The sequence below is a fragment of the Trachurus trachurus genome (genome assembly GCF_905171665.1).
Source record: "Trachurus trachurus genome assembly, chromosome: 19".
Lineage (NCBI taxonomy): Eukaryota > Metazoa > Chordata > Actinopteri > Carangiformes > Carangidae > Trachurus > Trachurus trachurus.
The window spans coordinates 6804767-6824463 of record NC_139913.1 but is presented as its reverse complement, the minus strand read 5'-3'; the positions used below and the strand labels follow the sequence as shown (position 1 = coordinate 6824463).

The 19697-nt window shown below is 39.2% G+C and overlaps 2 protein-coding genes across 7 annotated transcripts in view; one reads left to right on the top strand and one right to left on the bottom strand.

The window, feature by feature from the left end:
• Window positions 1-667: 667 nt before the first annotated feature.
• On the bottom strand, window positions 668-5766 carry zdhhc6 (zDHHC palmitoyltransferase 6). 4 transcript variants are annotated; one of them, XM_083993619.1, is made up of 11 exons: window positions 5652-5766; window positions 4198-4748; window positions 3982-4073; window positions 3386-3545; window positions 3137-3295; window positions 2925-2978; window positions 2402-2569; window positions 1967-2008; window positions 1636-1784; window positions 1426-1472; window positions 668-1317 (listed from the first exon to the last, which is right to left on the bottom strand). In XM_083993619.1, exons 2-11 carry the CDS (start codon window positions 4462-4464, stop codon window positions 1217-1219), a joined length of 1239 nt encoding a protein of 412 aa, XP_083849745.1. In that variant the 5' UTR covers window positions 4465-4748; window positions 5652-5766; the 3' UTR covers window positions 668-1216. The 4 variants fall into 4 exon arrangements, with proteins under 4 accessions (XP_083849745.1, XP_083849746.1, XP_083849744.1 ...); XM_083993620.1 differs by having other exon boundaries at window positions 5715-5747; XM_083993618.1 differs by having other exon boundaries at window positions 5664-5742.
• A 266-nt stretch (window positions 5767-6032) lies between these two features.
• Window positions 6033-19697, top strand: part of vti1a (vesicle transport through interaction with t-SNAREs 1A) — a 111345-nt gene continuing 97680 nt past the window's right edge. For all 3 annotated transcript variants that reach the window (XM_083993675.1, XM_083993674.1, XM_083993676.1), the window contains exons 1-3: window positions 6033-6203; window positions 10823-10881; window positions 11887-11997. In XM_083993675.1, the coding sequence (XP_083849801.1) occupies window positions 6110-6203; window positions 10823-10881; window positions 11887-11997 (264 nt within the window). In that variant the 5' untranslated portion in view covers window positions 6033-6109. The remainder of the gene's footprint in view (window positions 6204-10822; window positions 10882-11886; window positions 11998-19697) is intronic.

Sequence of the window (19697 nt, the reverse complement as noted above, 5' to 3'; positions counted from 1 at the left end):
TGAATTGGGTAAGGGGCAGGAAAAATACGTTTTCTTCATCCTGCTCCTTTTCATGCATGGAATGTGTTAATATATTCTGTTATATAGATATATGTCTATTTTAATCTATAGTCCAAAAGGGTTCATAGCGTCTGTATTCTTATAGTTGAAAAAGGTTCTTATATACAAGACATGGGTAGAAACTAGAAAGAGGTGGCAGGCGTGGCCGCCTTGTCAAATGTGTGTAGGGCAGTCACGCCTCGATAACATCAGTTGATAAAGACACGTCATACCAACACCTGGTGACGCTTCTGAAAAAGAGTGAAGTATCCATTGAAACATGTCAAGGTACTGCTAAACCTCTTTCTACCCATGTCTTCTATATAAGTACCTTTTTCAACTATTTTAATCTAACTTTTTTTTGGGGTCAATAATGTATGAATTGAAATTGTCTATGCTTGGAATGAATAAAAATTAAACGAAATAGATACATAGGTGGATGGATAGATAGTGTCAACCTATAAGTGAAAAAATCTACTCTTATATACACTGGGATTAATTTAATCAGCTCAGGGCACATGAGTAATTACCGAACATGACATCGGCATCAGCACATCCGCATTTACAACAAACACAAAGACTGAAGCCACCAGCAACTTGTGGAATATTTTTTTTAATTTTCAATTTATATATTGAGGCCAACAATTTGTTTTTACAAAAATAATAGAAAGAAATTAAGTGTTATCTCCATACTGTAGAAAGAGTTGCATGACGAAGCCCTGGGGTTAGCTGGGCAGAGGCATTGCATAATTAGCAAAGAAGGACATCAACAAGTCAACACAATATATTCAAGTAAAAAGTCATGTAATCACAATGAAGTCACATTAAAGCCTGGTGGCAACTGTTGAAAATTAAGACTCTTGCTGGGTTTTTTACTTTTGGTCAGAGGAGTCAAACTGAACCCGCGGGAACAGTCCTTCTTGTGAACTCTGTAGTTCTCTTCAAGACATGAGTTGACAGCAAAGTGCTCAGTAAGATTTACAGAAACTTTGTTCCCTTTAGAAAATTCAAGTTGGTATTGAAATGTGTGAGAAATTTTAATCAAAGTATGAAATTCTTCATGGTGAGCCTGCAACGTCAGGCTGACATCTTCAAGTGGATGTGTGTTGATGAACATGGACAGACGCCTTCTGTTCAGTTTAACTCCCCAACTCTACATAAAGCCAGTCGAAATATACTAATTTACTTTCTTTTCGCTGGTGCTATCACTGGCAGCTGTGTCATAATGGCACTTCTCCACGCATCGCCTTGGAAACCATCCCCTTACACGTTCTCCCACTGAAAGCGAAAAACAGAAAGAGGAGGGGAAGTTAATGTTAATGTGAATTTTAAAAAAACATAATTCAAACAGCAAGAGCATCTGTAATTCTGTCTTTTTCGTTTTACCTCTCGATTGCTCATCGCCCAGAACTTTGTCTCCATACATCCACCACCTAAAGAGAAAAAAAACACTGATGAGGACACAGGAGCTTTGACACATTACATTACTCAGGTATTAATTTTAACGCCTTCCTTGGAGGCACAGTCACCCATTCTCCTGAATAAACAACCTTTGTAATTGCAAGCACCACCATATTTTTGTATAGATGAACATACTTGGTGCCACGTGTAGCTAGGATGGTGTCGCCCTTGCAGAGGGGGATCCTGGGCTCCTCGGTGCAGGGGGTTCTGAAAAAGGTTTGGATACCCTTGCTGATAGGGCAGCAAGCTCCATTGTAGTCTTCTACTGCCCGGTACTGGACCTGCTGGCCGAGGCATACAGGATATCTGGTTATTCTACTGCTCAACAACTAAATTCAGAAAACATACCATAATGTGTCTGTAACGTAATGATTCTTTAACCTACTGCATCAAAACATGTTCTTGTGTGTTTATGTGCAAATCAACAACACAGAGATGTCAGAACAAGGATATGATAGGTACTTACACTTCTCACTCGCTTATCAGCTTTCTGCTTCAGTTGCTCAATCTGTTTAAAGAAGAACAATGCAATTGAAGTCACTTTGGTTTGGCAAAACAACTCTCATCACCCTGTAATGGACTAATCACAGTACCTGTCAAAGCATTTTCCAGGAATTAAACTTAATTTATCACATAATTTATAGAATAACACAACACCACATTGTGCAAACGAGAAGCTTAACAGACAAGATGCAAGATGGCGGCCGTGAGGCTCTCCCCGGCGCAAGCCATAGTACTGATGTTGATGTCTGTTTATGTACGTTAAATGTACAACTGATGTTTGTTGCTACACAGTACTATGTGCTATTATTATGCTGTGCCGAAAGCAAATTCTGCCCACTTGTTGTGCAGTCCTTTATAAATTAAATGAAGAAAACTTAACAAACCAAACTGGACATACAGTTAAGGTGTGCTGGTGACACTTGGGATGGACTGGCCATACGATGCCATCACCCTTGGGCGTCCCTGACCACGTGAAGACTTGCTTGAAGTTCAGCCAGCGGGTGCCGAGGTCATAAGGGAAGATGAAATCCTCTCCTGTTTGGTAGTGCTGTATTCTGTCTTTGGCCTAATGGAAAAGACACAGGGAGTGGAAGTGTGTGTATGTGTGTATAATATGTCAGTGGGTAAGTGGGGTGGTGTCACATTTCTGTAAGCAGCATACTACATTTTACTGGACAGATGATCCTGGGACTTGTACACCTTGGTCATAAAAGAGACATCTTTAATTTAACAAACTTCAAAAAAAAAAAAGAAACGTTGGAGATGTGTTGCTTAAATAAATCTATCAATATTGTGTAAATAAATAAAATAACTTGTAACATTGTAGATTAAGGTTCGAAGACCACACAATTAGAAATACTCCATCTTAAAGTACACCTAAATCACAGAACAAAGTCACAGGAAATCTTCGAGACACTGACCTTTTCCTCGATCCAAGACTCGATCGAGGTCTTATTTCGAAGGATGACTTTCATCTGAAACAGGCATATTGTTTCATAATCAGACTTTTATTTTCTGATGTCTCCTGAATATGCAATGTGATGGGTTTTTTTGTTCTTTTTTTGACAATATATCACACTCCATACCCAACAGCTTGTAAACGTGTGCCTTATGATTAGATGTGTAAATGTACCTGTATAAAGAAAAGCATGCCAACAGCAATAGTGGTGCCCAGTGCCAAGCCTAAGGCAAAGAGTGTGGCAGCAAACGCAGGCACACTGAAGGGCATGAGGGGCTGGAACTGCCGCACGGCGCTCATGTCGATCTTCACCGTGCTCCAGCCAAATGAGATCTGCAGTGAGAACAAAGAAAACCCCTTGAAAAGTGTGGTCACTTCAGCATCAAATGATAAAATAAATGAGGTGTATTTGTGGCCACTGACCCTCTCGTAGAGCTGTGTGTACATGGTCATAATGAAGATGATGGCAGCGTGCGAGCAGCCCAGAGGAGCCAGCAGCAGGAAACTGGTGAAGTAGGTGTGGTTCATATGGCCGCAGCAGTTGTTTATCCAGGGGCAGTGGTGGTCCATCTTCATCACGCACCTGTGGGGGGGGAGGCAGAGGAGGAGAGGAGTGCTGGGGGAATTGACTGGTTGTTTGGGAGGACATAGAGTGACAAGTTCATCAGCACACTGCATCTCTTTTCACTATAGGAACACAGACAACGTAAAAGCTGATGATGTGCACATGTGACTTACCATTATATAATTATTCTTTTTTTTCTGTATTTATGTCAGTTCTAGTTAAGGCTAATGTGCAGTGATAAGGAGATTCCAATTGTGCAATTTACAATCCACAGAGAGACTTGACAGCACTTCACAGCAGCAGAAAATAAACAAGGTAGTGTAGTTGTAACTTGGTGTCCTGGAAATACCCCCGCAATTTGCTTTAGTCACTTCATCTCCGGGCTCTTTTATTTTCTCAAGTCCATCTCAAATGTGAGAGAACCTACTGTTTCTTTGGCAATAAATGTAGCTACCTGTTACACTTGCGACAGTGGTGGGACCTGGGGGCCTTGTACCCTTGGCACACTCTGCAGTACTGTAGATACTGGGCTTCCTGTTGACTCTCCTGTTTTGAAATAAATAAGCAAGTTCCAATGATGTAATGGTTTTTGCTATGCATAACATTGTACCAAACTGTTCTTTACACTATCATAATAATAATCATGAGTGGAAATGAAAATCGGTCTTACTGGTTTCCAGCCGAGGGAGATGTACCCAGGTCCAACAAACATTGCATTGAAGTAGTTGTAGAGGATGAGGACAGTCCAGTTGAGGAGCATGATGAAGTTAATGCTGCCTCCTGTAGTGTCTAACGGCCAGTACCAGATAATGGAGTCCAGAATTGCCATGGTCGAGCATATAGCAATGACAGACAGCGCTATGATCGGACCCCAGTGGCACAGTCTCCGAACTTCATGGAGGTTCTCAAATGTCACAAAAGTTGACAGGAAGTTCATTTTTTCACCACGAGGTTAGTACTAATATTTTGGCTTTTGAGTTCCTGAATTCTACTGACCAAGCTTCAGTGGTGCGCTACTTTTTTTCTTCTGCTATCTTGCAAAGTCAGCGTCGTGGACCATGCACATATTTTTTCTCGTTTTCTGAGTAACCAGCAACTGGCCTGCTCTGGAGTTACCGGGGCTCTCTGTGTCCCATTGTTCCTTGCCCTAGCAAAGAGCAGCATCCTCTTCTGCCAATCCTTGGAGCACACTATCCTTGTGACTCAACTTAATTTCCCCATCTAGGACAAAGAGAGAGGGACATTTTCAAAACACGATGAACTACAGAAACTACAGTCTCCATTTTCTGATCAATTTACAAATCCAAAATATGGACTCATAAACCATCTTGAGCTGAATAACAATTTGTCATGGTCAACATACACACACGTATCATTTTACTAAGTACATACACTAAAAATAATGCATGCATAGTCCTGTTTTAAAATCACAAGATTATGTTTCAACTGGTGTTGACTCAACAAAGTTGTTGAATTGCATTGCATTATACATAAAGAAGTTAATGTTACCATAGTATATACATATATCTCCAACTGTTGCCTTTAGTGTATCCTTTCCTTTTAGATGTTTTTCATTTTGTATTTCACATTTCTGTCACCACTGCAATATCAACTACCGCAACAACCACAAATAAACAATTTAAGTAGCTTCTTCTCTTTTGGTATTGACACAGTTAACATAACAAATACGTTATACAAGGCACCAATGTGGACAGTGCCGCACATCACAGCTTTTCTGGAAGAGTGACTCACTGTTTATAAGTACAGCATCTTCTCACCAGCGACTTAGGTAATTCGCTCATGTTCCCAAGCTAAGCTAATTCGCATCAAGAAGAAAACACTGCAACATTACACGCACAACACTGCCCATGGTCGCAATCACAAGCCAAATACAGCCATTCTGATAAAAAATAAAAACTCATCCTCGACAAGCGGTTATATATTTGGCTATAAATATGATTCATTTTAGCACCGGGGCTAACAGTTAGCTAGTTAGTTAGTTAGCTAGCTTGCTCGCCCAGCTTGTTGTGAAGACTAAAACCAAAATCAAGGAGGAGTGGTGCCCTCAGGTGCAAAGAGGAAACACGGATAATACGGAATATTAAAGACATAACAAATGCTTACTGGTAAACGTACATGCACGGTTTTTATGGCTGGAGAAAAAGGCTGTCACTTTAAATGACCAACCTGGCCACTTCCTTGTTGTTTTTCCTTCAGTTCCTTGTATGTGTGGTGTGTGTGTGTGTGTACAGGGAGGAACCTTTCTCACGGTGTCTCAGAAACTATTACCCTCAACCTCTCACGGACGCGTTTAAATCAAAATGAACCATCACAAAATTGCTAAAAAATAATTTATATATTGACGTCGGTATAAAAATAGAAAATAGAAGGAACAAATAAAAGAAAACAACATTTTCTATCTACACGCTGAAACACTTTCAGTGTCGGAACCAAACGTCCAAGTCCTCGTCGAACATATTTCACTGCGACACAAGGAAGGGACTCCATTCGAGCCGTGTTGTTATTATTCTGAGCTAACTGTCAACTACATTAACCACCTGTTTTTAAACTTAAACGCCAGCATGTCTTCAGACTTTGAAGCCTACGAACAGGACTTTGGTACCCTTACAGCAGAAGTAACCAACAAAATTGGCAAAATCCCCAAACTAAGTGGAGGTAAGACACTTGTGTTTATTAACGTTAGGTGGAAACGCCGACTTGGATCTAGCTTTTAGTTAGCTGCCGAGCTAACGGTACGAGGTGTAACTTAGCTTACTTTATCACTATACCATATTTACCCAAATGTACGTGATAGTAACAATGTCACGTTAAATTGTGAAGCAGCTATAATGTTTTTTAAAGAGGTGTATGAAACGAGTATATCACCTGTTACAAGGCTGGTTTGTTAGCTCGGTTTGTCTTTAATGGATTCAGCCATTTAGTGTGAAAATGGGAAGGGGTTAAGTGCCAATTAAGATATTATACTCTCCAATGGTAAATATATATTGTTTAAAGGCTGTCTTTCTTAACATTATCTAACACTGAACAGTAAATTCTGTCACCTTACATACCTCTGTGGACTAGACCTTATTCTTGACCGTCTTTTTTTTTTTAATTATTATTATTATTTTTACATTTCATAGCAGAAAAAGCACAGGTGTCATTAATAACATTAATCAGGGCTGCATTTCTGTAATGAACAAGTGTCACGGTCCTGCTACTGTGCATGCTGGCTCCCTGGGGCACTTCAATAGAACATGGCATGATTCATGTTATTAGGTACACCTGTGCTTTTGATGTCTGTCAAAAAGGGCACTTTTATTATTTTACACTACACGTGTACAAACCACGATGAAGTGGCTATAGAGGTGAATAAGTTTCTTGTTTGACTGCTCTCTGTCCTATGAATGTTTGAACAGGTTCCATTGTCAGTGACTGTGAAATGTAATATGTGGGTATAAAAAATTTAATAGTTTGAAGGTAAATTACATTATCTCACTTCATGTGTCAGACAATCTTTTTTTTAGTTGCAATAAGATTAGGCTAGATGTATTGAGTCCTACTCAGAATCTCTTAATTTGTGCATATAATAAATTTAAACTAATTTCTCAGAGTGATTTAAGTGAATGGGAAAAACTTTGTAACAACAATGCATGTCAATAGAGAGGTGCAGTGGGGCACTTGTGCCAGCAGATTAAAGCAGATTTAGGACATGGGTGCCAGCAGGCACAGCCCTGTATGAAGAGCAAACAGGATGTGATCGATCACTTGTCCATGTGGGTGCTGCTGCACTCACTGAATTAGGCCTAGTGACATAAGCTTCAGTCTTCAGCAAAAGGCTGTACGTGATAAATGCTTCCTTATGGTTTAATCACATCATAATTGTCAGTTCAACCCTGAAGAAGCTACAAATGAGGAAACATTATTGTACTCAACAGGCAGTTAATTGCAGTTATATAACTCTCAAGAGGGATGATATATGCTACCAACTACACACAATAATCTTCTCCAGTCCAACGTGTGTTGAGAAGAACTGATGCACCAATTTATTCTTGTCTGCTTCTTGTCAAAAGTGTTTTTGCCGTTTTCTAAAACTTAATTTTGATTAGGTCTTAATGTTGATAATTCAACACACTGCCCTAGGATATATTTCCTGGCAGACTCTATTCTCACATTCAAATTAATGACTTGTTTTCCTCCTTACATTTATAGAGCCATTAAAAACACACACCATCATTGTGCCATCATTCAGCTTTGCACACTGGCCCCTTTGTGCTTGTCATTATCCTTATATAAAGCTTAAACACTCTTACTCAATGCACCTCCAACCTTATAAATCTGAGTTACTATATGTCACTAAGCACTAAGCATCTCAGTTTGGAGTCTAAGTGAAATTATTATACAATTTAGCATTCAGTTAAAGATAAGAATTCATCCATTCATCTGCTATAACGTTAATCCATGTAGGGTGGCGGAGGGCTTGAGCCAATCCCAGCAGACATAGGGCGAGGGTGGAGGACATCCTGAACAGCGCAGTTTTTAATTCACATTAAACAACATTAATACAATGTTGAAGAACAAATTTTGTGTCAGAAATACACTACTTATTTGTCAGTCATGTGTAGCATATTTCAGCATAGACATTTTGCACATGAACTGGTGTAAAAGAGGTCGATGTGGCCAAAATATTGTTTGTGACAAGTTGACTACTGCACCTAGTTTGCATGAATATAGTTTTAGTTTTCATTGCTAAAACCTGCTTCCATCCACTTAGGATGTTTATCTTCTTCTCTGGGCTCACACTTGCTCATTGGTTTTTCAAAGGCCACTGCCTCTCACAAAACCTCAGCTGACTGAGTATTTCTGGTTTGGAATTGGCATCTTTGAAGATTCATGGCAGCCCATTCCACAGAGTAATTCCACATTGCTTCCTCTCGCCATCTGTTAACTGTGTCAGAGTAAGCCCATATGAATATGTACAAAGCCAGGAAACACATTGCAGCCATAAGTAGTTGTTCTATGTGTTCTGCCACCAACAGAATAGTTTACAGTTGAATTTCAATTCCCTTCCTTCTCATTAAGGTTTTTCTTCTCTTCCTCTCTTAAGTCCCTCTGGCTCTTCTTCCTGAAGTGGCTGAATTTTGCCCGTGGTTTGACAGCCCTCTATTTAGGACGTTAATATAGCTCCAGACAAAGGGCTTTTGTCATTGCTGTTGTTGTATCTCTCTATTTCACATGTGTGCACATATGCTGATAATGGCCATGGCGTGTGGAAAAAATGTCCTTGACTGTCTTCATTCATGTAACAGTCAAATTAATGTGTGTTTATATATTTATTTGTTACCATCCCCCAAAACCTAAGGTTCAAGGAATATTTGAATAAGAATGCAGGGAAATGTTAGGCCTTGTTCCATGAAACATGAATGTCATTTTTTCACCTTTGAGTTTTCATGGAAAGATATTGCCTGTCAATCACTGCAACTCAAATATGTTGCCTTTTTTTAAGATAAAGAAACTACCTGCCAAGCTCTATTTCTTCTTTATTCGCCTTACTTCTGTGTACAAAACTCCTCATCCGACCGTCAGCAGGTTGTAGTAGTCTTGGTAAAATCCATACATATTTCACAGCCCTCTGGCTTGGGCCTGAATTTGAACAAGAATGCACCAGCTCACCTTTCAGTAAATCGCCTCTGGCTGTTTACTGTGTAGGTTGTGAGGTTGGACATGAATTTTAGGATTGGCAAAAGGTAATGTTGGCCCAAGGTGCCTGAGAAATGAAGATCTTACCTGAGGTTTTTTTTTGTGTGTTAATGCAGTCCCATAGCCGACAGCCTTGTGATTTGCTTTGGAAACTGATGTTTGAAGTCAACAGATTTTGCATATCATTTAAAATGTGGTCAATTATTAGGCTAAAGAACTGTCATTTTTTTTGGCTCATGATACATTTGATTAAACAATATTTTCAGTTGAAGGATTGAGAACATTTCTGAAATAGAGATAATTGAAAATAGAAATATTGATTACTGTTGTGACATGACCTTTTTTGAATGATCATTTTTGATTAAGGAAATTTAAGCTCACTTTATCTTAGGTGAGGTTTTTTATGCTGATATTGTGAATACTGTCATGTTTATACCTCACAATATATAAGATTGCTTGGTTTCCTTTTTTGCTTATGATATCAGCTCAAATTGCATGATGTATTTTGACTACTTGGCCAATTTCTAACAATTTTGTGACACTGCAGCTGTCAGGGCTTACTGAGCCATCATTAATATTATTTGTTAAATGTGTGCTTTTCCCCACCAAATGACTCTGTGTGAAATAGGCCTATCCCTTATTGTAATTCTGCATCCTTTGTTGAATGGATTTCAAATATTAACAACTAAACACCAAAATGACTGCAGGTTACACATTTCTACTATAAACTCTGTGCCAGGGCTTTTTTTTTTCTTTTCTTTTTAAATATAAAGTGAGTTGATTGACCAAGTCATTTTTGTACACCACACTACAACAGCTTGTGTCTTGACATTGTTTATTTAGCAATCACATATCTTAACAAGAATATGATTCAGAGAAAAACAGATACATCAAACATTTCAGAGTCACTAATTAGCTGGTGTCGGTGACTACAGCCAAAATTGAGATATTGAATTCAAACACATTTTGTCATGTATTTCAGAGTTTTAATCGACCTTCTCTCTTCTTATTATCCTCTTTTATATACTGTATGTGTAGCTAAACAAGCAAACTGAACCTCTATGTTCCATGTGGTTCACTTTCATGGCAAAGAGCTAATTTCAGAACAAAGACGAGTTCCCGTCCGTGGCGATGCTGCTGCCTTAAATAACAATGGGATGAACCGTAGTTTACACGCTTCTTTGGAACTCTCGCCAGTCCTAATGAGTTTCAATGGGTAATGTGGAAGAGCAGCCACAGGGTGAGGTGCAGAACGGTGCGTTAGTCATTCTGAGTGGGACTCATACTTCTGGCAAGTGAGCAAAGCTGACACCTCCCTTCCCTTTGAGTTGGCACGAGGTGTCTCACTGCTCCTCAACAGAAACCAACAAAGGCCTCATAGACGCCAATAACTAAGAGACATCAAATGTTGGCTCGTCGTGTGGAGAGAATGTGTAAATATATCTTCAAATGTGTCCTCGTGTGTTGTTTTCTCCCAGTCTCTTTCTATCTCTCTCCCCCCGTCTCTTCCCCTGTTGTGGGGGAGTTAGGTTGTTGTCATGAAGCGCTGTTCCTCTGTCGGCTGATCAATATGTTGCTGTTTTTTTCCCTTTCAGAGGAGAAGACACAGCTGGTTCTAAATGTTGACAAACAGCTTGAAGAAGTCAGAGAGTTGGTATGTCTTTGATCAGTAATTTTCTCCTCTTCCCATTTCCTAAATAATGAATTTGTGGAAAGAGGGAGGGGACAATTTTCACTGGCACCAGACAACAGCACCTGTATTATCCTGGTGGTGACATGACATGCAGACACACACATGCACACACACTCACACTCACACACACAAACATCACATGGGCGGAATGGAGGCTTCCTTCTCACATGATTGCTTTCCCATAATCTGCTTTTAAGTGACACCCCTATGACACATTTCAAGCCATTATCTTGAGGTGGAAGTCTTCATGTTGCTGTTTAAAAATGAGCAAAGTCACCTGACAGAGACAAATTGTTGTCGCAGTTGTCTTGTTATGTCACAGTGATTGGTTCCCTCCAAATCTGCCACAGAGAGACCTGTCTCGCCATGCATCAAATGTACTTTTACTTCATTCTCACTGACATTGTTGGGCCTGTGCATGTTGCAACAATGAAGGGGCCCTCATATTTGATTGTGTATTTATTTACAGAACATCCTCCCTCTGTCACAACTTTTATCATTGCTGGTTGACACGAGCGGGAGGCGTTTTCTTTTCACAATCAACACCGGAACATATTGATGTTAATGCCGCTGAAGTAACTCATTTCACAAAGTTTAATGCTCTCAGAGCTGTCACAGTTTCTATCTGGAGCCTCTTTCTGTCATATAGTAACAACATTTTGAGCAATGCAACATAAACAGAAATGTGTAGATTGTAAGAGAAATATGATCATTAGAGAAAATGGAGGCCCAGGATTTTCGAGCGTTTGTTTGAGAGTGCCATGAAAATGATCATAATTAAAAGTACACATTTCACCAGGTTGGATACTTCACAATATGGTGTGAATTTTGATGAGAATAAGCTTTAAACCTGTCAGTTTTATATTCCAAACAATGTTGTAGTCATGAAATTAATCATAAAGTTTTCACCATCTGAATTTCTTCGAATTGTTTGCTAAAGTAACTGGATTAACTGCGGGTTTTTAGATGGAGCAGATGGACCTGGAGGTGCGGGAGATTCCCATCCAGAGTCGAGCCATGTACAACAGCAGGCTGAAGAGCTACAAGCAGGAAATGGAGAAGCTTGAGAAAGACTTTGTAAGTACTTTAACTTTTTTTTTTTAATCTTTAATGATCATTGAAAAATTACAGTTAATAATACGTTTTTATGATAATGTACAACACTGACACTTTAGACAATCCTCTTAATAATAAGTGATGCCAAAATGTAAATCCGAATAACATAACTGTACACACAAGCATACATAGTTAAAAGTTGTCACTTGTCCATTGTTTGGACTCTCGACGGCATTCTTCCTTACACACACACACACAAAGATTGCACAGACAAACAGACCTATGCTGAAGCTCGGTGGTGCATCCACATCCACTGAGGCTAATTCATTGTTTGGTATTTGAACTCGCAAGTGATGCCTTTTGAGAACAGGTTGTGTGTGTGTGTGTGTGTGTGTGTGTGTTTGTGTTGTTGCTGCAGAATCTGGCCTTGTTTAGTAATTCATAAATCACTGTATGTCTTGACTTGATCTCTAGCCTCCATCAAAGCTTAATGAACTGCCCAGTCTTTTGGGGCACTTGCTTTTAGTCCACAGAGTTGGCTACCCGAACTTCACTTAATCAGTAATGTCATACAAATAAGTAATTATTCACTGTGAATCTGGAAGTTAAGTTAATTGCTTGTTCCTTTTATATCTTTCTGTCTGTTTTTACCCTTCTCATTACCTCATGTTGCAAAATATCTTTAAAAAAATTCATTGTTTGTATTCAGATCTTTCTCTTGCAAAAAGATATGCATCTTTAATGATATCTTTATTTTTTCCCACTCTGTCTGCTATTGTTTTCTCTTGTCGGTTTTGTTGTGCTGGTGCTTACATGATAATAAACCCTTAGTGTGAATGGAGCTGACCTTGAGCTCGAGAGCAGACAAGTCCTTCCACAAATCAAATATGATGTGAAATAAATCCACAAACTCAGATTGGGTTGGACAAATAAATACTGAATCGAACATTTTGGAACTTTTAAATAAATTCACAAAAGGCTGACCAGGGACTTGAGTATTTAACCTTGTTGTTAAATTGGTTTCAACGTAGTATTTGTTACCTTTTTAGATTTTGGCTGAAGAGAAAACAAACTTTACTGAAAACCTTGAACTCGATTGAAGATATAGTTTCTTCACAAATATAAACTTTTTCTCCACTTCTATAGAGTTATAGCGTCTATAGTTAATGCTTGAAGGAAGTGGTGATGTTAAAAATGCACCATTTTGATAGCTTTTCTTTAAGGGTTAGAGACAGTATGATCAGAGTTGCAAGTATTTGTTTTTGTGTTTGTTACAGAATGGAATAAAACTTCATCATTCAACCTAAATATGTATATAACAGAAAACTACCACGTACGACGTACATATGAAAATTTATATTGAATTAAATTTAGATGCAACCTTCCCAGTCTCTCACTCCTCCAAATGCAGAACAAACGAGCAAACATGCATAAACAACCCCTGTGCATGGAGATATCATGTGCTAGTGATCTGTGAGCACACCACTGAGATATGCAAACAGAGATCACAGAGGAGATCTCTGTGCCAAGACAGTTTTCTTTCCTCGCCATGGGCATTTAATTGGCTGATGATTAATCTTTAACTTTTCTTCTCCCCACACTTACCGTGCTTAATCATCAAGCAGCTAACACCTGCTGTGGCTGATATTGGTGCAAATTTTCATTACTTGCATTTTTATGCCTGTCTTTAGGCACATGTGGGGAAAAAATATGTTTTCTTTAACCTGGAAAATGTTAGCACTTCTTCATCCTTACATCCAAAATCATTGTGTATTGAGATGTTGTATGCAAGTCTTGCGTGTTGACTTGCACAGTACTGCAAAACAAAGCAGACTGTAGCAACGGGGTAGTCATAGTGCATAGAGAATAAAAGGATATTGGCCGACTTCTAACTGTGATCCCCAGTTTGCCAGTAATTTTCATTTTTACACCTCTGTGTGTGGCGTGGTCAGATCAGTGTACATTTAAACTAAGATCACCCACTTCACACGGTAACATCTAGTATATCTGGTGTCCTGTAAATCTGATGCAAGTGTTCAGAAGGCAAGAACTTCAGCCCCCTCAGATGTGCCTCAGATGTGCCAAATGCTATAGCTGAGCTCAGCCTCTCACTTCCTGCAGGCCTAGGGAGGACATGACACTCGGCTCGAAAGGCGTCTAGTGGAAAAAAGGCAATCTCCTTTCTTTTTAATGTAAAAAGCTTCGGCTTTGTTGTGCTTTCCGTGGATATCAAGGCCTTTCCACTCCCTCACTGCCCAATCTCCCCCCGCAACTCCACCCCCTACTGGCCTCCCACGGGTGTCTCCCCCCTTAACCTGCTCTCTCATCCTCCCATTCACCCGTGGTTTGAAGTCTTGCTACCACCGGTGTGCCAGCTTGAGACCACATTCCTGCTCCTTTCCAGACAGGGCCCGATTCGACCTTAGTAACCCAGCCATTTCATCCAGGAAGACAACTTATCACACAGGCATCCCAAAGGTGTATATTTGAGATGGAGCTTTGTTGGCTTGGCTGACGGCTTCATTGCGATAATAGAGGGGACGATGGGAGTCTTAAAGGTGCCGGGCGACGACAAACAGGCGTTGTAGGAGCCAAAGGGGATGTCAGCCTTACCAAAAAAAAAAAAAAAACTTAATGTGGAAAAGATTGAAAGGGACAATGAAAATCCTATTTGATGGACTCAGCTTGTACAAGTCAGGGGAAGCAGAATGGCGTGGCTCTTAGCAGTGGCTTTGATCAGGCAAAGAAGAGGCCTAACATAAGCTTAATTTAATGAAATTTATCAGGTAAACAGAGCCTCCATCTTCAAAAGGCCACGTTTGGTCCGTCCCAGTGGGGAAGGCTGGGAGGTCCACAGATGTCTGCTACATCGTACAAAAACACTTGAGGGTCTGATTTAAAATATGTCACTGTAAACCTTTGATAACATAGACATGATGAGATGTCATAAAGGAGATTTAGAGGAGTATTTGTTAGTCCTGGAAACTCATGGAGGTGTCTCTTGTTAAATGTCAATTTCTACCCAGTCTTGACCTTTTTAAACTTAAAATAATTTTTTTCACACAGTTTAAGAGGTTTTAAATCAGATGGAGAAAGTCAGTTAATCCAATTATTGATCAAGATGACAAGGATCAGCCTTTCCCTTGGTTCAACTTGTCATTCGTGCACATTTGCTGCTTCTTCTATTGCCCATAGTGGTCAGTAAATGGAACATTTTGCAGTAAAACAGGATAATTTGCTGACATATCCTTGATGAGAATCTTTCACTCTTTTGTACCAAATGAAGAATTCAGAAAGTAATCAGAATATTAAGCAAGAATGTAAATGGTAAATGGAAAATGGTCTGTATTTATATAGCGCTTTACTATACCTGTAACGATACCCAAAGCGCTTTACAGCAAGAATGTACATAATCATAAATGCATCACTGATATCATTATATCATTAGTATGAGAAACTAGTTGCATTTTTATCAGAACTGTTGGTCAATCTAAAAGGCATGTCCCTAAATTCACTGTAATTACTCAATATTAACTACAAAGGGGTACTATGTCTTGAAAGTTAATATTGCAATGTCTTTTTGTGTGCCTTAACTTTGAGTTTCAGTATGAGTCTTCCTTACATTACCTGGTATGGTTGTTGACCTCTCTGAGCAGCAGATGGCGGTATTGCTCTAAGAATTTTCTTCTACTTAAGGTACAGTACATGACAAGGACAATATTGGGCACATTTACCAATTACTTTCTCTTTGTGATGTATGAGTGGACTTGCTATGATAAATCCTTCCACTTATTACTATGCCTGACCTCATCCTTTATGCTGTGTAATAGAGACAGAAAATAATGTTACTGAAATGTCCTTGTGGTAAAAATCCATTTAATACAAAGTGACTTAGTCTGGGTGCCAACTTTATATGTTTGCTTTAGTTTGTCCCTGCCTAGCTTTCCGTACTCTGAAAGTTAATTAAGGAAGCAAAATAAAATATGAATGGTGATGTTGTGTTTCAGGCGATGGGTTCACTTTTTTGTTTATTGTTGTTGTTTTCATTCGCAGTTAAAGGACTTCTGATTCAAATGTTAGGTGCTTTGTATTCAAGGATCCTTGACTCTGATAAAGGTTAATTGGTAGTGATAAAATACCAAGCTCTTACAAGTTTTAGAGTTGAATACTCAATATTTTCTGTCATTAATGCCCGCAATGGTCAAGGCAGTTTTGTTTTTGCCATTAAAGTCAGTGTGTAATTTTTGTGGCACAATGTAGCAGGATTAATTCTTAGATGAACCCCATTTTTGTCTGAATAGAAAGCTATTATATACCACAATATGCAGTGTGATGTTCCATCAATGACCATAAAGATGTCATTCATTACCATGCATATGTGTTTCTTTTGAAAGTCTTTATATGAGGTTGTTAAATTTGTTGTCACAGCACATTATACAGACTACAACAAGAGGTAAAAAAAGAAAAAGTTATACGGTCACATTTTGATTCAGCTGAAGTACAGTATTGAACTTCAAAACAGGCCTATTCACCAAGGTTTGAAATTATGGTGGAATGATTTTCATACTCGTTCTCGTCTTTATTTCTTTCATGGATATTGCAATAATTGTTCCTTCTTGTGTTTTCAGATATTTAATCATGATGTGAACTGTCACACAATACCCCTCTTTAATTTCTGATTGACTATTGAGTTATTGTTTGGAGGTACAGTCACGGTCAAGTAGGATGTCTGGTCTGCCTTTTACTTCAGTAAAAACCTTTCGATGGAAAGCCTCCTGGTGTCTACCCAGAGAGATAATTAATGCATTTCCAAACAGTCGGCCAACCTTGAAACATTGAACAGTTTATTTGCTAGTACCACTGAGGTGAATGGAATGAAAAAGCTGTCAGAGCTGATTTCATTTCTTTTTTTAAATTATTTTTTCCCTGGATATATCAATTTCATAAGTGGTTATTGTGACCTTCTAGAGATTACTTGAAAATTAGCTTTCAATTGGGGCAAACATTGAGACCTCCATTTAATGAATTGGCACATTGGACTTTTTTTTAAGCGAAAGTTGTGAATGCGAAACAATTGGTTGAAATGTAGAGGCACAAATAAGTTTTAGTTAATGATAATTATCAAATCGGATGAGGATCAAATGGGACCACTCCTCAGAGGAGGCCAAGGCAGAATACTGTAACTATATTTGATTTGGTCCTGCATTATCTGAATAAATTGACTAGTAGAGGAAGCAATGGATAACTCTTGACTTTACTACAACTCAGGGTATACTGTATGTTTGAGTTGCCAGAATGTTAAAAGAAGTTTTCATCAAGCCACTGTTTCCTCTTTCCAAACCCCAGAGCTATTTCTTGCCTCTGTATGAGGGTCATGTGTGATAGGCTTATCTTTGGCAACAAATGATAATTTTCTAGTTTTTTATTTCTTTTTTTTTAATGCAATGTAAAGGAAAGGGCATTGCATCTCTGTGAATACTTTCTGCTCTAGTTTAGGGTTCAGCATTGGAACTGTTATTTTCTCTTTACACAAATATCTAGGAATGTATTTGGGGAACGTCCTCCAAATGTAACCAAGCTAGATAGATAAAGATGGGGGTGGTCTTCAATTATTTACTGCATGAATCTTTGTGTTGATTTTTTAAAATTAGTGGTCATGGACAATTCAAGGTTGTGGGGACTCTCCAACTTCAGATGACAGTGGTCGGAGACTCATTATGTTTGTCACAATTATCAACCTAAGAAGAGAAATTAGAGTTTGCAAAGTCGTATATCAGAAAGTAATGTATTTGTCTTAAGAAGCACGAGCTGGCATCATAAATGTAATTTTTTAAACCAGATGGTGATAATAGGTTTTGATGGGAGATTTTCTTTAGGACCACTGTACTTCCCACGCTAACCACACCAGTAGTGATTATAAATTTGCCTTGTTGTAATCCATCATGAATGGTTCTTTTTGTTTGCCCCTTGTCCTCATTATTGTGACTCCTGCAAGCAGTAACATGACAGACCAACATTAGTTGGATGTTAGACACTGTAAATCGCCTTAGGTTGCCTTGGCTTACTTGTTCTTATTAAACACAGACGACTAAAGGCAGATTGACTCTTTTTATGGTTTGTTGCTTAACGACCCATCAAATGACACCAAAGTCTAATCACTCATGAAAAGTCATGAAAGGACTCCCTCAATTGACAGGGATTTTCCCCTATATTTCCACTGAGCTGAGTGCAGATTTAAGATGTAAACAAACAGATCTTCTCTACTTATGAATCAACGTTTTTCATTTGGAAGTTGTTGTGCATAGTATGTCTTCCTCGAGTTCTTTGTGGATTTTTTGGCATTGGAGGCTTTTCCATGTCTTCTTTATGGCCCTAAGATGGGATTCATTTGCGGATTAGCCCTTTGTCACTCATGTTGAAACCATTTTTTATGGGTTTGATGGTGTAATGGCAGCAGTGGGTCAAACCTGGGTTGAAGGACAGTTCACAAGAAGAGCAAAAATAATTTCTTATCTGGAAGTGCCATGTTTAAATTCAATTGTGGGTTTGTAAAACCAGAATGTCACATGTGACTTTGGTTCTTTTTGTCACATTTTTGTAATGAAAATGTATGGAAAATATTTTACATGCTTAGATTATAAGACCACTTCCTAACCAACTGTGCTGCAATGTGCTGCTTGTTTTGTACTGATAGAGCTATTTTTTAATGCAATAGTTTAATTGATGATAGATGGCTCTGTCTTCAAAGCTGAACATTTTCAAGTATGAGTGGCACCTAGATGACTTTAGCAGCGTGACAGTAGTTTTAGCCAGATGCCACAGCAGTTGAACATTAAATCACACTTTCCTCTGCTGTAGTAGTGCATTTTCAATAACAATATAGTGACAACAATAAAGTATAAAGTCAATTTTGCAACTAATTAGCACTGAGCTGACCCAGACCTGAATTTTAAAGAAGAAGAAAAGCATTATCATATGTTATATGCAATTGTATGAATATGATGAGCACTGAGGTGAACATCTCAGACAGAGGGCCATCGTCCCTTTCTGGTCATTAAGATGATGAGTTCTTGTCAGTGGTTGACTCACAGAAACCACACAGTCCATAATTTGTAAGCAGATCACCCCCTACTCCCTCTCTCTCTCTCTGTGTCTTTATGTTAACACTTGTCTGTATGGATGGGGTATCTGCATTGTGCCTGGAGCACAGGTTTTTGTTTGGTACTAGTGTGCAAATTCGGCCGTTATCCTTCGACGCAATCGTTTCCTCTTTCGCTTATCTCTCCTGGCCCCTTCCAAAGTCGCTGTACTTCCACACACACTGACAGCGATCAGTATAGCTTTCAGACGCTTGTCTGGCTGAGTCTGCCATGAAGCGAAGGCCCTCCCAGGTCCCCTCGCTGTCCTCAGGGCTTGTGTGATTGAGTGACTGGAGTGAGTGGGGGCCAAAGATAATAAGGGGGAAAATATAAAGACATGGGGCGATGATATGATAACACCCCCTTCCTCCTCCCCCCCACCCCCCTCTCTTTACTCCCCTTTCCACCTCCCCTTCACTTTTCCTTCTGTTCTTCTTTCTGTCCTACCCCCGATTTCCGTGCACCGAGCCTGTCCCACGCAGTAGTGTAAACCAGAAGTGACATGTGACACCCACTCCCCAGTGATGTGCTGACAAGCGGGTACTAGAATAGGTGACAATGTTTTCTTTTTTTGCCAGACTG